Below are 22,619 nucleotides of genomic sequence, written 5' to 3'. Positions count from 1 at the left end.
TTTGTTTTCATACAAATATGCCAACTCCTTTGTTTTAAACTTAATACTTTAATGTCATCGTTGCTTGGAGTTGGTAAGCGGAGCTGTGACTTGCATGTCGGTCCAGCTGATTGAAAGCACATATCCTTCCGGTATACCACAATGCCTTCTTCCAGGAGGAGCTGGTTGAGGCAGAAGATGATGACTTAACTTTGTGGTACTGTTCAGACTGTTTAAATAGTCACATGAGGCTGGCGGCTAAAAATTCAGGTCTTTGGCCCACAAGGGCATTTGAGGTTAGAAAGAGTGTGGTCATCTACAGAGATAAGAAATAAATGCCTTTTTACAAATTAGATTTGCCTTATTTTCTTGGGATTGTACAGACTAAGTATGCACTGTAACAGTAGCCCATGTCTTGGTTCCAAAGCATACTAGTACAAAACCCATTTATTTTATCATGTCTTTTTTTTATTTTTTTATTTTTAACGTTTTATTTATTTTTGAGACAGGGAGAGAAGAGCATGAACAGGGGAGGGTCAGAGAGAGAGGGAGACACAGAATCTGAAACAGGCTCCAGGCTCTGAGCTGTCAGCACAGAGCCCGACACGGGGCTCGAACTCACGGACCGCGAGATCATGACCTGAGCCGAAGTCGGCCGCTTAACCGACTGAGCCACCCAGGCGCCCCATATTTTATCATGTTTTTAATATAGGAAAAAGTTTAAACCCTCAGTACCAGAACTGTAATCTTAATGGCTCTCAAAATTGAAAACTACAGTACAGACTAATTTGTCTGGCCCATTTGTGTAACCACGGCTATATCAAGTTATGTGAATTAAAGATTATAACTCCAGACGATTTTTAGCAGTCTCCGTGCTTATTATCTCTTTCTTTCCTGGGTCAAATGCAAGACCTGGAATGTACAGGTTTTATAGAGATGCCTCTGTAGAACCTTCTCACATATGTAAGATAATAGTAAGTTCTAGTTTTAAGAGCTCTTGTCACATTTTTCATTCTGAAGGATTGTGTTCAAGATGGAATATGTTTCTTCACGGACAAAGATTTTAAGAGGAAAAATATTAAACAAGTGTTTATGAAAATGTTATTATACGGTCCTCAGAGGGCACTTCAGTCTACAAATTATCAGTGATCTCAGATTTTATAAACATCAATCATTAGTCATCATCAGTGTTGCAGTCAAGTGGAAATCGTTCAACTCATTTTATATGATCCATCAATAAGTTAAAAGTGGAATTGAAATTGGGAGTTAACTGCATGACCAGGCAGTGGCAGTGTCTTGGCTTTTGAAGCTTTGCCTTATGAAATATGTGGCTACTTGATGATCACCGTCTCGTTGAATTGTTGAACCTCAGTTAGGATTCTCAGATCTGAATAAGTGTTCTTCTAAATTGAATACGTTTGTGTGTTCATTTGGGTTTTCGTTTCATGAATTTGTCAGTTAGTGGCATGCATCCCCTACCCCCAAACCATTTTTGTCCCTTTAGAGCATGTCGTGTCCTGAATGTTTGCATCACATCCTTCTTCCCCGATGCTCCCATTCTGCTTGCTCTGGTGGAGATATTGCACATTACTAAGTTGCATGTTGTCACGGCCTCAGTGCAATTTAGTGTGTGTGATATTTTCACATGAGTGCATGCACACGGGTATGGCTCTTGCTTGTGGGATTACAGGTTTTCAGTGCCAGTGGGTGGGAGTCTTACTTATGAATTAGATGGGAGAATGTATGTACTGAGTTTTTTTTTTAATTTGGAAAATGAATGTACTTTTCACCTCTATCCCTCCAACTATGGAGAATTAAAGGTATTGGGTTAAAAAAAAAAAAATCAGTGCTGATCATTCAATAATTCCGTATTTCCATTTTTGACTTTAAACAAATATTCGTTGCAAAGAAATTCTCATGAATCTAAGGTTATAAACATTTGTTTAAATTAAAATGTGTAAGGAAGAGTTTAAAGCTGTAAGAGTGTATTTTCATTTATTCGAAGAGATAGCTCTCCTAACACTGGAATAGAGTGACACAATCTCTTATGCATATTTGGGAAAATCATATTAGCTGGAGTTCTTCAATAATAACCAACTCAGTAAAAAGAATGCCTTTTTAACCTACTTGATTAAAGATTGGTCTAATAATTCTAAACCTTTACATCAAGTTTCCAAAGGAATGACCTTAAGAAACTTTGTCTTGTATTTAGTTTCTCATTGTGATGCTTTAAAGAATTGCTAAATTAATTTTAATAGCCTTGTAATAGAACTAGTGTTGAGATACAAATGTTTGCTATTTGCTTATATACTGTTCACTTTTTAATTAGAGTAAGCATCCATTATCAGCAGGCACTGTCAAAGACACAAAACCATGTAGTAATGATATAAAAACATTGAATTAATATTTCTACTGCCAAGGATTCCAGATGATTTAATGTGATGCCACTGTTGTACCCTTCTGTGTGTGACTGTGACTCACTGTTTTTCCCAGTGGGGATGGAAGGTTTCCGCAGAAGCGGCTTCTCCCTGTGCTTCTCAGCAGCATGCTAGCTCTGTGCGTACAGCGTGACCTTCCCTTCTCGAACAGGGAAATCCAGTCTCAACCAGGTTTCTGTGCTTTTTACTGTGTGGAGCTGGGTCTCTGGGACAGATGACGCCGGAAAGGGAGGGAGATGTAACTTCAAGAGAGGTTAGGTAGTAATGAAAAGAGCTGGGGGATACTATGTACGATTGGTAATTTTATATGCTGTGTTTCTGGAAGCCGGCCTGCCCTCTCTACTACCTGGCCTTCTCTTGAGGGGCAGTACAGAACATGGGTAAGGTGACGCTTGTTGTTGTTGCCTGAGGGAACAATAATCTGATAGCCTTCCTAGTTGACCTTTAGAAAGAAAAGAGGGCAGAACCAGTGTAATGAAATGTTGGGAGCAGGCAGAATTTGATTTTGGATTCTTTCCTTTCTTTCCTTCTTACTTAGACACGTGGACGCTACCTGTCTATTGGTTTAGAGTCCTGTATCCTCTGAGGGCATAGAGCTCCTTGACTGTGGCTTATCATTCTCCCCAACCCCCTCCTTGCTTCAAATCGAATTCCAGCAAAAGCAGATCATCTGATCAAATCCTGGGTTGTCTGGCCAGTTTTCTCCTTTTAGAAAAGTAACAACAAACCCATTTTTCTTTTCTTTTTTTTAAGCTTCCTCGCCATCTCTCTTCCCAAGAACACCCCTTTGGTCAGAATTGAGAGTGGGCTAAGAGTTGAAGGAAAGTATTAGCAAGCTTGTAAGAGTTAACAGTTTCATCTTAGAGTTTGTAAAGAGTGAGGAGAGAGCTGGTTAAGAACTAAATCTTAACCAGGCGCTTGAAACCAGTTCAAGCCCCTGGTGCAGAGAAGTTAGATATACAGTTGACTCCTGAATAATGTGGGGGTTAGGAGACACCAGTGCCCTACACTGCCAAAAATCCACATAGGACTTTTGACTCTCCAGAAAGTTAACTGCTAATAGCTTACTGTTGACTAGAAACCTTACTTATAAGCAGTCAGTTAAAGCATACTTTGTATGTTGTTCTTATTGTATACTGTATTCTTAGTTTAGTAAGCCAAAGAAAAGAATATGTTATTAAGAGAATCATAAGAGAAAATACATTTTTTTAAGTTTACTTATTTTGAGAGAGAGAGAGAGACAGACAGTGTGAGTGGGGGAGGGGCAGAGAGAGGGAGAGAGAGGGAATCCCAAGCAGGCTCCATGCTGCCAGCACAGAGCCTGATGTGGGGCTTGAACCCACAAAGCTGTCGGATCATGACCTGAACCCAAACCAAGAGTTGCATGCTTAACTGACTGAGCCACCCAGGTGCCCTGAAAATACATTTTCAATACCGTATCAAAAAAAAAAAAATCCATATGTAAGTGGACTAGTGTAGTTCAAATGTGTTGTTTAAGGATCAGTCATACAGTTGTATAAACGAGGCATGGACACACATCTTTAGTACCGTACAGTATAAATGCACAATAGTGTTTATTAGGGGAAAACTTAGACAAAGACTGATTGTGAATGAATTTGGAATTTTTATTCACAGAGAGGTATGTTTAGGGACCCCCGTTGGATTGGATGCCCTGTAGCCTGCCTTCCAGTTGAAGGGAACCCTGCCCTTTATGGCTCTGTGTATAATAGATAGGACTGTCTAACGGTGGAAGCTTTCTGAATGAGGATGCGACCTTGTTAGAAAGCAGGGAGCTTCCACCTCTGTGGCTGGTGTCAGTCCCATCCCTTGAGCTACATCAGACCTGCTAAGCCAGCTCAACTGAGCTACCAAAACATGGGAAGAAAAGAGCATCCAGTGTCTTCTGAATTTGATTCTGTTAAATTGCTGAGTGCTGGGAAAGCCTGGAGATGCAGTTGGAGAATAATGTCAATGAGTTTTGAAGAATCACTGGAAAAAAAGAGGTCCCAGAAGACTGAGCACAGGCACACACTCTGTTCAAGAGAGAGGATTGAAGTAGACAGTAGAGGAAGACTGATGTTACATACCTATTATAGCCTGATGAATTTGATGCAGATTTTCCTGTAAATTTCCATAGTAGATGCTTGATCATATGGTTGTGAATAGTTACAAAGGGAAGGGTAATTTCCAGTGGCACCATGCATTCACCTGGCACGGGTCATATGTAACCACCCTTAGAAAAATGCCACAAGCCAGAGCTTTTGTGATTTTTACAAGAGATTTGGTGAAGTATATCATAGTGTCTTTCCTGGATGGCAAGATAGAAGAATGCTTACTGAATTTGAATATCTAAAAAGTGTTGATTAATGGATTGACATCATTGAGTGAATGAAATGAGAGAATGATCTTTTATTGATATGATTATAAGGAATAAATACGCCTGCATTGATTAAACTAGTGATTTCTGGTAACCCGTTCAAACTGTATTGTGTATGCCATTAATTTTGTGTCATATGAAGTTGTGTTAGATTATGAAAATGAACAATTCCCAGTCTCTGAATTTCAGGTTCCAAAGAACCTGAGAGATGAGTGATTATACACTCAGTATTTTGGATTTTTGCTCCGGTAGCTTCATCGGTACCTTATAATTTAAAAAACTTAAGTCTAAAACTTTGTGGTATGCTACTTTCACTCTCAGCTTTGCCGTACCCTGCACCCCTTTAGCACATAGCAAAGATTGGTTTTCTTCCAAAAACCGCCAGGAGAAAAGAGAAAGTTACCACGTGCGTTATTTTTAGCCTTACTACAATGCTACCTGGTAATAGTGACACAATTCTCTGAAAGCACCAACTTAATTGCGTGCTTACTGTGCAACAGTCACTAAGCTTACCACTTGAGTTGCAGTGTTAATGTCCATCATACCGTTATGAAGTGAATGCTTGCCGTAATGCCAACATTATGAAGTTAAATGTTGTCTCTATTTGACAGTTAGGAAGAGTGAAGCTCAGAGAAGTTGTACAGTTTTGAAGATCATGCCACACTAATCAGTGACAGAATGGGATTCCAGAGCAGTGGGTGACAGAGCCAGAGCTCTTGTGGCCCCGTTGCCCTGTTCTTCCTGCCGAATCCATGTCCTGTTTGCCTTCACTAACGTTTCTCATTTATGAGTGCGTTCTTGACTGTTTGCTTCCTCAACACTCTTACGTTTCATTCATATGTTCCTTCTGGGAGCGGTCTCCTAACCTCCAGGCCAATGGCCTTCACTTCTGTCCCTTCTTTTGTCCATCCTCTACACTGACATATGCTGAGTACCCACTGTGCCAAACCCTGACTTACACATTTTGCATGTATTATTTCATTGATCCCCTGTCTGGTCCCCTCATTCACCCAGGAAAGAGTCCGCTGGTCAGAAATCAAGAAAATATTTTAAACTGGGAGTGTAGTTCATGTTTTTTTTTTTTAATGAAGGCTGGAAAAAGAATAAAAAATGAGGGCCTGAGTTATTCCCAAGTGAAAAGGCAATAACGACCCTCTTGAAATTGTTGGATCTGTGCACTAGATCACTCGGATGTACTAGCTCCCATGATAGGCATCCACCTGACTAAAAGCCAGTGCGTTGGGTGCGGAGTGGGTCATAGAGTTCTACGTAGCGTTGCACCAGCAAGGCACAGACACACACATTGTGGCTGCCACATGTGGCCTGTTGCATCTTTCATTGCTGCTCTGTTCCTCTCCCCTTTCCCCATGTTCTACTTCTATTTTCCAGAACGTTTCACTCTAATACGGTGATTAGGACCCCAGTTTGCCTTGGGATGGGTATACTGAGCCTTAGTCCCCTTTTGGAAGTGGTCAGCTAGGATAGCCACTATCGAATAATGGCCCTGGCCAGAGCCAGATGCAGGTGTCATGCAGCTGCCCAGGCTTCTCTTGGTGGTCTCTTGGCCTTGAGGACAATTAAGTACATGTTTGGCCTGCAGGTGAATATCTTCGTAATATAGAATAGGAATCTGGATACCAAAAATACATCTTCAACATCTTGATCTTTAGTGAGTTGGGTGACTGGATTTGGAGTTAGTGTACCAGAGTGATCTAGTACACCGATCCAACAATTCCCAGAAGAGTTTTCTCGCCTTTTAACTGTGACTGGCTCAGTACCATTCCTCCCACCCTCACCCTCATTTTGAACTTTCTTCTTCTTTTTCTTTTTTAGAGAAAAGATTTTAACAGATTTACCTGATTTTTGACCAAGAGTCAGTCAGTCTCTCTCTCTCTCTCTCTCTCTCTCTCTCTCTCTCTCTCTCTTTTTAAAGTTTATTTGAGAGAGAGAGAGAGAGTGTGTGCACAAATGGGGAAGGGAGCAGAGGGAGAAAGAAAGAATGAATCCCAAGCAGGCTCCTTGTAGAGCCTGACATGGTGCTCAAACCCACAAACTGTGAGATCATGACCTGAGCCAAAACCAAAAGTCGAATGTTTAATTGACTGAGCCACCCAAGTGCCCCAAGCGTCTCTTTTCCGGATGAATCAGAGGCACCAGCAAGGAGTCAATGGAACGACATAGACAAAGCATGTAACGCAGTGCTTGGCTCATACTGGATTGTGTTAGTTTCTGATTGTAGCTCTAACATTACCATAAGCTTAGTGGCTTAAACCACATAGATTTTTTTTTATCTGACAGTTCTAGAGGTCAGAAGGCCTAAAATTAGACTGTCAGCAGGCCTGCGTTCTTTCTGGAAGCTTTATGGGAGAATCGGTTTCCTTGTCCTTTCCAGCCTCTGGAGGCTGCCTGCACTCCTTGGCTTGTGGTCCTTCATGTTCAAAGCTGGCAATGTAGTGTCTTCAAATGTCTCCTTCTCTCTGACCTCTGCTTTTGTCCTCATGTCTCCTTCTGTAACTCTGACTCTCCTACATCCCTCTTTTTATAATTTTTTTTTTTTTACTGGGATAAAATGCATACATATGAAATTCACCATTTTAACCATTTTAAAGTGTACAATTCAGTGGTTTTAATATATTCACAATTTGTGCATCCATCACCTCTGTCTTATATCAGCCACCTCCCTCTTATCAGGACTTCTGTAATTACATTGTGCCAATCCAGTAATCCAGGATAATCACCTTGATCTCACAATGCTTACTTAGCTCAGTCACATCTGCAAAGTCCCATTTGCCAAATAAGGTAACATATTCATAGGGCCTGGGCATGGATGTAGACATTTTTGTGGGGCTGTTACTCAGTTTACCACATGGGGTACTTAGCAAACATTAGTGTCTCTTGACCTTACCTTCTTATTTCAGGAACACTCAGCTCTTGCACTACAACTTTCTAGAGTCTTCATCATCAGAATACTCTGAGCATCAATGAAACATACTGATCTCAAGAAACAGTAAATACCATAGCACCAAAAATAGTTACTGTTTATTGGGCACCTAGTGTACCACTGGGTCACTTAGTAGGGGCTTCAGACGCATTGTCATTTAGCTTTTCACGAGCTGAATTGCTCTTTCTGCCAGTATCCACCCCCATAATACTATAAATATTAAATTTAGCCTCACATCTTGGGGAGATGTAGTGTAATATAGCAGGCAGTGACTTCTGGCTGATTGTCCATGGACTCTACACTCTCTTTGAATTGAGAGATGAAAGGAATTGCTGGTGTTTCTTATAAAATTAAAACATACCGTATGACCCAGCATCTCCATTCCTAGGTATTTACTGAAACGCAATGAAGGTGTATGTCCATGCAAAGACTTCTGCTCAAGTGTTCATAGCAACATTATTCACAGTAGCTCCAAACTGGAAAAACCCAAATGTCCATCAGCTGGTGATTACATAATCTAATTGTGCTATATCCAAATAATGGACTACTCAGCAGTTAAAGAGGAACAAAGTGCTGATAACCATGTGGGTGAATCTCAAAATATTGAATGAGATTAAAGAAACCCAACACAAAAGCTACATAATGAAAGTGTGAATGTCCTTGACACTCCTGAGCTATACACTTAAAAACTATACACTTAAAAATGGTTAAGTGGCAAATTGCTTGGTATGTGTATTTTACCACAATTTTTTAAAAAGCTGCATAATGTGGGGTGCCTGGGTGGCTCAATCCATTAAGCGTCCAACTTCGACTCAGGTTATGATCTCCCCGGCTCGTGGGTTCGAGCCCCCGCGTCCGGCTCTGTGCTGACAGCTCAGAGCCTGGAGCCTGCTTCGAATTCTGTGTCTCCCTCTCTGTGCCCCTCCCCTGCTCATGCTCTGTCTCTTTCTGTCTGTCAAAAATAAATAAATGTTTAAAAAAATAAAAAAAAACTGCATAATGTATGATTATGTTCATATGAAATTCTAGAAAAGGCAAAACCATTGTGGCAGAAAGCATATCTAGTTGATGTCAGGGATCAGGATTCAGGGAGGGATAGACTGTCAAAGGGCATGAGGGAACGTTTTGGGGTGACAGAAGTGTTTTGTATCTTGATTGTGATGATGGTTACACAACTGTACACATTTGCCAAAATTTGTTGAATTTTATTGTTTGTAAATTATAGTTCAGTAAAGCTGATTAAAAAAGAAAAAAATGCTAGGAATTTGATGGAACTAAAAAAAAAATTCTGTCTACTAGTAAATTGTTAGGGGATTTTTCTTTGCTGTTTTATAAAAACCTTGTGTACCAGATCATAAGTAATAAGATAGAGGGGAATGCCTTGCCTTTTCATCCTTCATTGGGTTACATGAAAATGTTTAGTAACTGTAAACAGCATGGGATGCATTTAGGATCCACAAAATTACTTGCGAGTTGCCTTAGTGAGAATGTTACAGCAATCAGTATTCCCAGAGGTAAAGAAGAAGGGAGATTGTGTGCTGTTTCCTAGAAGTGGTCCCTTTTGGATTGAGTTTTGCCTACGTGCCACCCAGAGGGGGAGATTCAGTTGCAATATTTTGTTGCACCTTTGATGTCAACTTCATTTTGGCTTAAGAGTTTTTGAATAACATGAGGTTGGTGAAAAAATTTTTGAATAACATTAAGGTTGGTGAAAACATCTATCTTCTGTCATTGACCTCCCCAGTTCTGTTCCAATTCTGTACTTTTTTTCCTTAGACGTTATTCTTATTAATCTCCCTGGGGTATTTGACCTTAATATCATTCCGTCTTTCTCAAAAGCTTCTTTCTCCTTTGGTCTCTTGGAATACTACACTCTAGTGATTTTTCTCCCTACTGCAGAAGTGATTTCATGATCTCTTTGGCTGGTGTATTTTTGTCCTTAGGTCCCCTGTGGGAACGCAGCCCATTGCCCCATTTTTCTCCAGGTTTGCCCCTGGGGATATCTTCTCCTTTCCTATGATTCATCTCTTCTGGCACATCTCATAGTTTTTGTCCCAAATTCTCCATTGACTTTGTCTTTTATTTCCAGCTACCTCAAGGGTATTTTCATCATCCTTATTTCTTACCATTGCCCAAACCAAATGTATTCCCTTATCTCCCGTGTCTTCGCTCATTCTGGGCTTTTCCATGTCTTTGAGACACTGCCATTCTCTCCCCCTCAGGTTTAAAACCTGAAGCTCTGCTAGTTTCTCTTTTTCCTCCGTCTCCTATTCAGTTCAGATCTTTTCTGTTTCCTCTGGGCTCTCTCCCTTCCTCTCGGTCTTTTTGATACGACTTTAATCTGCATCTTTTTGTCAGAAGGCACATGGCAACCCCATATTCTTGAGTGAAAGCTGCTGGTCAGGATGACGAAGAAGGTTTCACAATTTGGGGAGCCACCGTGTCACCAAATCCATGTGTCAGAACCCTGTTACAATGACTGAATCACTAGGTTGGCTTTGCTCTTACAGCACATCTCTTGGAATGCTTTGGAAAAGCTTATCGTTTCCTTCTGTGTGTACAGTGTCCCCTTTGCTGCCACGTTCCCTGATTTTTTTTAATTATAGGCAGCTTTTCCTTCTCTCGTGAGTATATGACCCTGCTTCCCCGGTACCCCCCAGAGTCCTGGTTTTGTAATTTTATGATACCTTTGGCATCATAAACTTATGGTTTGCTGCCTTTGTGTTCTCTCTGAGCAGTTCCTTATTACTCTGCACACAACACTACCTTAATCTTCCAGCTGGAAACCAAAGCTGAAGCACCTGCTATTGCAGATTTTCATGTACTTTGTTCCTACTAATCACCAACTATGTGGATCTGTTTTTACCCCTTTTGTGTTTTCCTCTCTCATTTTACTTGGGAGGTAATAAGATTTTCTTTTTCTTCCATAAATTCTCTCCCAGTAACCTGCATTCTTTGATAGCATTTGTAGAAGTTACTCTGTAGGCTTGGTTGCAGAGTTGAAGGAATGTGGGAAAACTTTGTTAATAAGAGGAGACCCATGAAATGCAGGTTAAATTCTCTTGCACTTGTCTTCAAAGGGGAGGGTTGGCCACAGATTTCTTAGAGTTTATGTCCTCAGAAATAAGAGAGTCATACTTACTTTTTGTTTTCCATTTATTTTGGTGGTGGAAGATGTGCTTCAGAGGTGAAAAGTTGATTAATTATTTCAGTGAGCAGGGTATTTTAAGGTGTTTCATTTCAGTTATTTTTTTCATCAGAGAAATTTACTAAACTTGTTCTGGGGTTTTAAAATAAAGGCTTTATGTTTCTTTGAAATAAAAATGCAAAGGGCATTCTCAGGCCATTGGAAAAATTGAAGTTGTTATCAGATTTGGAATGAAGTAGCCAGAGGCCTGGAACAACTTCCGTTTTTGCATCGCAATGTGATACTGTGTTTATTTACTTTCCCTTTTATCTTTGGGTATTCTAGAGGGGTGTTTGATGCTTCCCTCAAAATGGCTGGCTTCTACGGATTGTACACTTGGCTGACTCATACTATATTTGGCATCAATATTGTCTTCATACCATCAGGTAACGATAGTATCCTAACTTCCCCTGTCCTCTATTTAAGGAAAATGAAGCCATTTTACGTACGTTGGGAAATGTCATCTTCCTCAAATTTAAAATACTAAATTTTGAGATGTAATCTAGTCTAGATTAGGAGCAGAAGTATGATTTGTAATGTTTACTTATGCTGTATCTCCAGTAGCTAGAGTGATACCCAGCACTTAGAAAGCACTGCATAAGGGGCACCTGGGTGGCTCAGTTGATTAAGCCTCCGACTTCAGCTCAGGTCATGATCTCACAGTCCGTCTTGAGTTCAAGTCCTGCATCAGGCTCTGTGCTGATAGCTGGGAGCCTGGAGCCTGCTTCAGATTCTGTGTCTCCCTCTCTGTCTGCCCCTCCCCTGCTTATGCTCTTTGTTCCAAAAATAAATAAAACATTAAAAAACAGAAAGAAAGCACTGCAGAAGTACTTGATAAATGAGTGAATGTCCTAGCACTTAGCACAGCACACAGTACTCAGTAAATACTTGGTACTCAGTAATAATTGGCACTCAGTAAATGTTTGAATTGAACTGATAGGGAGCAATGAGTTGGTCGAATAGCTCTGTTCCATGAAGGATACTGTCCCAGGGGCAAGACAAATGCCTCTGAGGGCACATAAGCTGTCTCCATACCTCTTAGGATCTATTCTGATAAGGCCCTCATTCCATAAGCACCTTGATGGTTCAATAACCATCTTTTACTTTTTCCTCTGCATTATTTCTGCTCCTCTCCTTCCACTTTTCCTTTATTTCTGTGGCTGCTTGTCTACCCTCTACCATTTCCCCCTTTTCTCCACACACTCTTCTTTACATCCCCAAGTTCATTAATGTTCTTTCCTACTTCAGTCTTGGCTAAGCCACTCTTTGACATGCAAGCAGCCCGACAACACATGGAGGTCATTGTTTTATAATGATCTGGTGAGGCAGGCAGGGTAGGTAGTGTTCCTGTTGTATAGGTGAGAAACCAAAAGTTTTCCAAGGTCACATACCTGGTTAGTGGTAGGACCAGAACTAGAATCCATATCTGCCTGACTTTTCCTCTGGAGGGGAACCAGATGAGAGAGAGTGGGCATACAGCTCTGGAAGGGGGTGAACTTGAAGTAACCTCCTTAAACTAGCAGGGCTTTTGTTCTTGTTTTTGTTTAGATTACATTTCATTTTTATTAGAAGCAAGGTGAAGATTATACATTCCTCTCTGAGGTTTAGAAACTAATTTTTAATTTGCCTTTGGACCCCGTACAAATTTGGACCAATGCTTTACAGTTACATTATAGGACTGTATATGAACTAACCATTGATTCAGAATAACAACTGCAGGGGGCACCTGGGTGGCTCAGTCGGTTCAACATCTGACTCTTGATTTCAGCTCAGCTTAAGATCTCATGGTCATGAACTTGAGCCCCAACTTCGTGAAATCAAGCCTCACGTGGGGCTCCGTGCTAGGCATGGAGCCTGTGTAAGATTCTGTGTCTCCTGCCCTCTCTGTCCCTTTGCCCCTACCCTGCTCATGCATGTGCTCTTTCTCGTTCTCTCTCTCTCTCTCGGAGGAAAAAAAGAGACAACAACAACTGCAGGATACTAGAATTTTGTTGCTTAAGAAGAAACCCAGGATGTAGACACACACACTTTAGAAAGATTTTCAGCATCGGGTTTTAAGATATAAGGTATCAGACCTCTGTTTAACTAGCAGATTCAGTTACACAGGGCATTATCATTTGAGTTTGTATTTATTTCCCTTGTTTTGGTGTAAACTTTTAAGTAGGAGGAACCAGTTGTGAGGTTCTGTTGTTCTGTCACTCTTTTAATGTCATGTTCAGTTGCTTTTCTTTCAATTTCTTATTAGCGTTAGCAGCAATCCTCGGAGCGGTGCCATTTCTGGGGACATACTGGGCGGCAATACCTGCCGTTCTAGACCTGTGGCTCACACAAGGCTTAGGGTGCAAAGCCATCTTACTGCTGGTTTTTCATCTCTTGCCAACATACTTTGTAGACACTGCCATCTACTCTGATATATCAGGGTAAGTACCCATAGAACTTCTCAAGTGGTTGGTGAATCCTATCCAGGGATTTATGTGACCTTTTTTGTAAGGAGAGTTGTTTGTTTTGTTTTGTTTTGGTTTTCTTTTGGGGATGGGAAAAGGGACACGTGGTAGGATTTTTCTGTGAAGTAGTCTGTCGTGATCCCACTGATAGAATCAAAATTTAATGTAATATAATTAATACCATTTTCAAGGTATGCTATTTTCTTATTACATAAGTATTTAAAATGTATGAGACCCTGGGTTAACACAAAATTATGTATAATCTTCTGTTTTAGTGACATTAATCTAGGAAAGAAATATTACTAGATGTACATAACCAGCTATAAGTACAATAATGAATTAGTGGTTATTTTCAGAACTACTTTGCTCTTGGAGAAAAACATTATTAAATTGTATATCTGAGGATCCATGTGCAACCAAATCTCATCAAGTTAATGTCTGATAAGCAGAGTTCTCTTTACTTAAGATATTATAGTATGGTTCTATGATGAATACAGGTTAAATTTAAGACAGAATCCAAACACTGACCGTATAATAAATAAATACCTGTTTTTATAGATTTTGGTACCTCTTTTCAAAATTGCACTAAGTAAATCAAGCCAATTCTCATTTAGTCTTGTATCCATATTCTCATTGCTTGTTAGAAGCTAGGATGTGACCACATGCTGAACTCTAATCAGCTACCCCAGTTCAGAATACGCGTACTGAAACTATCATAATAGGTAATATAGTAAATTTTCTGCAAGTAAAACTTACTGTCGCAGTAAGTGTTCATGGAAAGAGTGACCTTCAGTTAACTTGAAATTATATAGGGACAAATTGCTACCTTGTTTTCTCTCTAGTAAGTTAAAGCAGAAACAAATGGTATATAACTGAAGGCCTAGACTTCCCAAGCAAAAGGAAATCAGCAACTGCATATGCCAGCCTTAGTGGCACTTTTATGTCCAAAACTTGAAAGAGAAAATGAAAGACCAAAGGAGGACATCAGAGTATGGTTAACTAGTACTTAACAGTTGAAATTTAAACAGTAAGAGTAGTTATGTGATTTATGGTTAAATGATTTCATTTCTCTAAACTTTGCTATACATTTTTTATTGAGGTTTCTAGCTAGAATTTAAAATTTATGTGATTTTATCTTAATAATACCTTATTTAACCAGCATCATCAGGAAATAAGGATTTTGTGTAAATTGCTTTAGTTTTTAAATAAAGGAAGCCTTAATTTAAAAGCTTCCACACTTTTTTCTTTTTTAACTGTTAAGCATTTTTGAGAGAAAAAGTTTTTGATGTATTATTTAGGGGAAAAGCTTACTTATGTAGCATATGTGGAATATTGCCCTAAAATTTTCCCCCCAATTTTTTTTGAATGAGGAGGATAGTTTATGAATATACTGTATTGGTTTTCTGAAGACTAGCTCACCTTAAATGTTATTTATTGAATTGTAACATAATTCAGAACAGAACATTATTCCAGAGTGTCAGCTATTTGCCCCTCAGTAAATTGTTCAAGTATCTGTGTTTGAAAACTAGAAATAGAACATACCTTATTTCCAAGTCCTTATGTCCGTGGTCATTTGTTACTGTTATCGGTATGCCGTGCTGCTGTGATCTGCCTTACTGTATACCGCTTATGTAAGTGATACTGTGATAAGCTGGAAGGCAATTAGGACTCTCCTGTGAAATAGAATCTTGGGCTTTGTGACAGATAGTTTCCTCATGAGGCCTTTTAGCATTACCTGTGTTTAATAACTATTTTAGAAGGTTGCCCCAAGTCTAACTTATGCATATCATGGGTGCTGTTATATTATCTTATAAAAAGCATAATTATTTGAATTACACACTGCATTGTGCCCACTTAACTATCCTTGATGGAAGTTAACTTAACAAGTGACTTAGCAACGATTCCTCAGTCAACACTCACCTACGCCAGGCAGCTGTGTGAGGGGTGTAGGATACCTGTTAACAGTCTGACTTAACTCCTTCCATTGTGGGACCTTAGAAAAAGGAAAACGTTGTACTTGTTACCTAGGTAAGAAAATGTTTGCCTCTCATTATTATTACAACCGATGTTTAGTTACCTGCACTGATGTACTCTAAATAAAACTGGTCATGCAATCAATGGCCTTATATGTTAGGAATGAACATTGTGTTAGAGATGTGTTTCAGATTGACTCCAAAGTTTATGTGTGTAAAAAACCATGAGCTAACCTGTATGCTCTTTATTCCAGAGGTGGGCATCCTTACTTGACAGGCTTGGCAGTGGCTGGTGGGGCGTACTACTTAGGCCTGGAAGGAGCAATCATTGGGCCCATACTTCTCTGCATACTCGTGGTCGCTTCCAATATCTACAGTGCCATGCTAGTGAGTCCCACGAATTCAGTGCCCACGCCAAACCAGACCCCATGGCCTGCTCAGACTCAGCGGTGAGTTAAAGCAGAATGATCATGAATCGTGTGTGAAACTGAACTGTCCTGTCTCTATAGTTTTTCACCCCAATAGTCTGTCAGCATATAGGCATTTCAGTGTGCATGCTGTGCTTAAGATTGTAGAAGACACTAAGGAAAGAGAAACCATTTGTTTGCAGACATTTGGGTTTCAGATACCAGGAAAACTTAAAAACAAAATTGGGGCAGAATGGTTCATGTCATGAAAGACCAAAAGTAGGTTAAAAAATTAACAAACCCACTTGGACATGGTGTACCCGATTAAAAGAGAGTCAGGAAATAGGACAGCCAAATGCAGTGCTGTAATCAATGGTAGGGCTTTGGATTAGTGATGGAGAGAATCTATAAAGAACATTTCTGGAACAATTGGAGAAATCTGAATATGAGCTATATATTAAACAGTATTATTATATCAGTGTTTAATTTCATAGGGATGATTAATGACACTCTGGTTGTATAGCAGAATATCCTTAAGGGGTGAGATGTCAAGATGTCTGCAACTTATTTTCAAATAGTTCAGCCAACACTAATAGTAACTAGAACAACATGTTAACAATTGGTGAATCTAGATGAAGGATATATGGTTGCTAATTGCACCAGTCTTTTGATTTTTCTTTAGGTTTACACTTTTTCAAATTAAAAAGTTGGAGGGGCCCCCGGATGGCTCAGTCAGTTAAGCATCTGACTCTTGGTTTCAGCTTAGGATCTCATGGTTCGGAAGATTGAACCCCACATTGGGCTGTGTGCTGAAGATGCAAAGCCTACTTGGGATTCTCTCTCTCTGCCCTTCCCCTGCTCTATCTCAAAATAAATAAATACACATTCACATTAAAAAGTTGGGGGAGAAGTTTTTGAGTGCACCAGTATGGAGTTATAACTTGTTTTGCATGTACAGATAGACATTGAACTCATAATTGCTGTCTTCTGTCACCAACATACCTTAAGATAAATTATAATGTAATGTAAATTGTAATTTAAAATCTTCCCCTGATTGTGTCAAAATTTAAAAAAATTATTTTTAAAGTTATTTTTATTTGAGAGCACAAACGGGGGAGGGGCAGAGAGAGGGGGAGAGAGAGAATCTCAAGCAGGCTCCGCGCTGTCAGCATAGAGCCCTACACTGGGTCCTCATCTGACAAACTGAGATCACGACCTGAGCCAAGATCAAGAGTTGACAATTAGCCAACTGAGCCACCCAGGCGCAATTAAAAAACAAAACAAAACAAAACAAAAACCTTTTTATTCCGGCATGTCTTACATGAGCTGAGATACACATCTTAAATATACAACTTGATGGGATGATTTTTTTCATATATGTATACCCATGTAAGCATGGGTATTAAGATATAGAGTATTAAGATATAGAGTATTAAGATACAGAGTATTTACTCCAAAAGCCTTCCCCATACACCCTCTCAGTCAGACCCCTTCTCTGCTTATAATCTGACCACTGTCACCTTAGATTGGCTTTGCCTGTTTTTGAACTTCACGTAAAAGGAGTCATGTCCTAAGTACTTGAGAGTCAGGCATCTTTTGCTCACCATTGTGTCTATGGCATCCACCCACATTGTTGCACGTCAAGGTCATTCTTTATTATTGCCACCTGGTATTCCAGTATACGAATAGACCACAATTTATTCATTGCAGTATTGATGGACATTTGTGTAGCTTCCAGTTTCTATTCTGAACCTGTCTTGTAGTACGTGTGTCCTGATAGACATGTGTACTTCATCTGTGTATATACCAAGAAGAGGAAGGGTGAAGTGCACAGCTGGTTTAACTTTAGTGAATACTTGTTAAGCAGTTTTTCTTTGTGTATGTACCAGAAATCACATGTTAACAACCGAAAGGTAAGGTAAACTTTTAACAGTGCAAAAAAGTAAAAAGTCTCAAGAATATAGGATTTTAACTTTTCAGAGACTACACTACATTGTCCTTCTTATTCTCAACTGGAAAATATTTTTTTCCTGCCATTAGGTGTTCTAGTGTAATTGAGGAGTCATTAACAAGTTGAATTTGAAAAAATATTTACTGAAACTATTTATCTTTTTATTTAAAATTCTTTAGAGACATGGTTCTGCTCATTTTGTGTTGTGTTGTATGTTGTGAAGAAGACGTGGTCCTTTAACTCAGAACAGGTAGAATATAGTTTCTGAATTAGACCCAGTTGGTTAGAGGGCCATTTTAGCTAATGCAAGGCACCTACTTGATGGCAGGGAAAAAATCCATTTCCTTAAAAAGATAAAAGGAGAGGCACTTACGCCGTTGTAACAAAAGCCATTTTGAAGGTGGTGACACTATGATACCCATTTCTGCCTTTGCCTCTTACAGGCAAGTATGTGGATACCTGAGAAACCAGTGGACAGTTGCTTGAAAGCAATAAAGAGCACATGATAACTGGAACCCTACTCCTTGGGTGTCCATACAGAAAACAGAGAGAACATTGGTTGATCAATATTTTGCTGTTATTTTATTTATTTATGTTTTTAAACTTGAGTAATTAAGTATATACAGTGTATACAGTGTAGTCTGGCCTTGGGAGTAGATTCCTGTGATTCATCACTTATATACAACACCTAGCGCTCATCCCAGTGAGTGCCCTCCTCAGTGCCCATCACCCATTTTCCCCACCCCCCCACCCTTAGTTCTCTGTATGTAAGAGTCTTACAGTTTGCCTCCTCTCTGTTTGTAACTTACTCTTCTTTCCCTTCCCCTATGGTCTTCTGTTAAATTTGTCAAATTCCACATATGAGTGAAAACATAGGATGTATGTCTTTCTCTGACTGACTTATTTCACTTAGCATAATACCCTCCAGTGAAGGGTGAATTCCAGTGGATTTTCCAGTGAAAATTCTTTTTCATTGCTGCGTAGTATTCCATTGTGTGTGTGCGTCTGTGTGCATGTGCACGCACACACATACATACACACCGCATCTTAAAAAAAAATTTTTTTACTGTTTATTTTTGAGAGACAAAGTGTCACATCTTTTTAAAACAATTTTTTTAATGTTTTTTTTTTTTTATTTTTGAGAGACAAAGCGTGAGTGGGAGAGGGGCAGAGAGAGGGAGACACAGAATCCAAAGTAGGCTCCAGGCTCTGAGCTGTCAGCACAGAACCCGATGTGGTACTCAAACCCATGAACCATGAGATCATGACCTGAGCCAAAGTCGGACGCTCAACTGACTGAGCCACCCAGGTGCCCCCACATCTTCTTTATTCATTCACCCGTTGATGGACATTTGGGTTTTGCTGTTATTTTAGAAAAACTTACAGTGATTCAAAGTTAGTAAAGCAGGAGTTGGTTTTTAAGGTGAAACAAAAGAAACTAATATAAATCCTTCCAGAGGCAAATGACCTCTTTCCCCTTCTCCCTTTTGAAGTCAGATATTGTCACTTAGGTGAAGTGGGGGTTGAAAAATATAGTGTGAGGGCTTTTATAGTCTTCATCTTTTTTTTTTTTCCTTAGAAATTACGTATACGTGTAGCTGAAAAGGTCAAAAATTTCTACAAAGCTTGTTGCGAAAAATATCCTTTGCCTTTTCCCTTTCCCTTCTTCTCTGAGAAGAACCACTTTTTGACTTTTTTGATTTGATTTTTTCTCCATATCTTGAAATAGAATCTTTATTTCTTGATTTTTTTCATGAATAGGCATTTTCTTTTTACTTCCCAGTTGGAAGGTGAAAAATTAGCTCTTGTACCACCACCCTCCCACTATTGAACCGTGATATTGGTTCGATCAGTATTTGGCCCTTAAATTATTATACCGTAAATTATATTCCTGTTTGAACCTTCTTGTATATTCTGTATTTCCTTACTTTATACAACTTTTTGCTTTTCTTTGCGTTACAAAGGTCCTGTTTTTTGTTGACTTTGTTTTCGGAGTACTCCTAACTAGCCTCAAGCTATGTGCCCGCATCTCCTCGCTCAGGATATTAGTTGCAGTGAGTATGCTCCAAGCTTTATCTTCCTGGTAAAGTCTCTGCTGGAGCCTTCTCATCTGCTCCAGTGGATGCCGGCTGCCCTTTCGCCTACTCTTCAGCTATCAGCTGTCATTCCCTCAGTTCTCCCCTGTGTTGGAATGCTTACTTCCTGTATAATTTCCCATATCATTTTCTTTCCTGATTTATTTCCTTTTTATTGGAGCACAGCCTCCTATAGATTTTTGGGAAAGAATGCATAAGAAATGAGTTTGGGTGATGATATATGACTGGAAAGTTTTCTCTTAAGGCCGTACTTAATAGCTTGACTAGGTTTAGAATTTTATGTTTGAAAATTTTTACCTTTAGACTTTCTGTTTATTTCTTCATTGTGTTCTGGCTTCCATGGTTGTTAAAAGTCTGAAGCCATTCTGATTCCTGGTTCTTTGTAATTTATTTGAAAACCGATAGGATGCTCTTATTTTATTTTACTTTTTTTTGTTGGTTGTTCTGATTGGTGCTGGATGAGTCCTTTAAAATTGGAAATTTATGTTCTGTAGTCCTAAAGTTTTTCTTGAATTATTTCATCTGTGATTTCCTTCTCGCCCTTTCAGAAACTTATTTTGATGTTGAGTCTTATTCACTGGTCATCTCATTTTCTTATCTCTGCTGTTTTTCCATTTCTGATTCTTTGCTTCCATTTTCTGGGTGATGTCTTCAACTTTATCTTCCAATCCCTCCATAGAGATTTCCATTCTTATCACATTTTTTTTTTCAGACTGGTTTATTGAGGTGTTATTTACATAGGTAATATCTACCTTTTTAGGATTCAGGTATTTATTAGTGTGTGTGTGTGTGTGTGTGATGCATAATAAATTACCACTAAGTTAGTGGCTTAAAACAACATACATTTGTTATGTTAAAGTTTTCATGGGTCGGGAGTCTGGGCACAAGGTGGCCGAATTGTCTGCTTAGGCTCTGACAGGGCTGCAGTCAAGGTGTCAGTGGAGCTGGGGTTTCATTTGTGGGCTGGGTTTCAAGCTTGCTTCTTGTTGGCAGAGTTCATTTTCGTGCAGGTGTAGAACTGAGACTTGCAGCTATCCATAGGCAGTTTCCTAACATGGCTGTTTGCGTCTTCGAGGCCAGCAGAAGAGCATTTTCCTGGCTTCTCTTTCTGACCACTAAGACTCTTTTTTATTTTTTTTTATTTTATTTTTTTTCAATGTTTGTTTATTTTTGAGACACAGAGAGACAGAGCATGAACAGGGGAGGGCCAGAGAGAGAGGGAGACGCAGAATCGGAAGCAGGCTTCAGGCTCTGAGCTGTCAGCACAGAGCCCGACGCGGGGCTGGAACTTACAGACTGTGAGATCATGACCTGAGCCGAAGTCGGACGCTTAACCGACTGAGCCATCCAGGTGCCCCTAAGACTCCTTTTTAAAGAGCTTGCCTGAATAGGTGTGGCCCACCCAGTATGCTCTGCTTTTAATTTTTTTTTTTTTTTAATTTTTTATCCAACGTTTTTATTTTTATTTTGGGGACAGAGAGAGACAGAGCATGAACGGGGGAGGGGCAGAGAGAGAGGGAGACACAGAATCGGAAACAGGCTCCAGGCTCTGAGCCATCAGCTCAGAGCCTGACGTGGGGCTCGAATTCCCGGACAGCGAGATCGTGACCTGGCTGAAGTCGGACGCTTAACCGACTGCGCCACCCAGGCACCCCTTGATTAATTTTTTTAATCCTTTTTTTTTTTTTTTTTTAAGTTTATTTACTTATTTTTGAGAGACAGACAGAGAGCACAAGCAGGGGAGGGACAGAGAGAAGGAGAGACAGAATCCCAAGCATTTTCTGCCAGTGATAGGGGCAGTTGGTTGGCCAGGTGGAGGTAGGTGAGGATATTGGAGCAGTGGAGTCGTGCTGCTTTTTAAACAGACTTTAAGGGGCGCCTGGGTGGCACAGTCGGTTAAGCGTCCGACTTCAGCCAGGTCACGATCTCGCGGTCTGTGAGTTCGAGCCCCGCGTCGGGCTCTGGGCGGATGACTCAGAGCCTGGAGCCTGTTTCCGATTCTGTGACTCCCTCTCTCTCTGCCCCTCCCCCGTTCATGCTCTGTCTCTCTCTGTCCCAAAAATAAATAAACATTGAAAAAAAAATTAAAAAAAAAAAATAAACAGACTTTAAGACAGTTCTGCTGTATTTAGCCCCACCTAACACCACTTCCGGAAGTTTACTTGGTATCACCAGTTCCTGAGCCTCATGAGAGATTTTATGGAATAAATCAGACAGTTTCCTGGCTTTTTCCACTACTGGTCTAGGATCAGCTTTTTAGGGTATGCTGGGTCAGAGCAGTTGTCCCATCTGCTTTCCATCTTCTAAAAGTTTATTGCTCTTGGGGCACCTGGATGGCTCAGTCAAAGCTTCCCGACTCTTGCTTTTCCGCTCAGGTCATGATCTTTGGTTTATGGAATTGAATCCCTCATCGGGCTCTGTGCTGACAGCATGGAACCTGCTTGGGATTCTCTTTCTCTCTCTCTCTCCCTCTCAAAATAAATAAACAAACATTAAAAATAAATAAATATGCTTTAAAGGTTTATTGCTCTTACCTCTTATATTTTCTTAAAAAATTTTTTTCCAGATAAATTTATGCCTTAAAAAAATTACCTTTACTGGCATTTTAATAGGGTTTTGAGAGGGCCTGAAGGAAACATGAGTTCCAAACCTCACCCTTCAGTGGGAAGTCTAAAGGAAACCTTAAACAGTAACAAACATCACCTCTGCTGACACTTGCTGGGATGAAGTTCTGTGGTAAAACTTTACGTGTGTGATTTTATTTAATCTGTCCAGTGTTCACATATGAGGTTAGGAGCTGTAGGTTTCCATGTTTTGTAGATGAGG

General features: G+C 39.9%; 1 protein-coding gene across 4 annotated transcripts in view; it reads left to right on the top strand.

Annotated features, from left to right (window-relative positions):
- TMEM245 (transmembrane protein 245) overlaps nucleotides 1–22,619 on the top strand; it is a 98,776-nt gene that overhangs the window by 68,183 nt on the left and 7,974 nt on the right. For all 4 annotated transcript variants that reach the window (XM_003995737.6, XM_023242547.2, XM_023242545.2 and 1 more), the window contains 3 exons: nucleotides 11,208–11,308; nucleotides 13,168–13,342; nucleotides 15,594–15,788. In XM_003995737.6, the coding sequence (XP_003995786.1) occupies nucleotides 11,208–11,308; nucleotides 13,168–13,342; nucleotides 15,594–15,788 (471 nt within the window). The remainder of the gene's footprint in view (nucleotides 1–11,207; nucleotides 11,309–13,167; nucleotides 13,343–15,593; nucleotides 15,789–22,619) is intronic.

Source organism: Felis catus, chromosome D4, assembly GCF_018350175.1.
Source record: "Felis catus isolate Fca126 chromosome D4, F.catus_Fca126_mat1.0, whole genome shotgun sequence".
Taxonomy (NCBI): domain Eukaryota; kingdom Metazoa; phylum Chordata; class Mammalia; order Carnivora; family Felidae; genus Felis; species Felis catus.
This window is presented reverse-complemented; position numbering and strand designations above follow the sequence as displayed.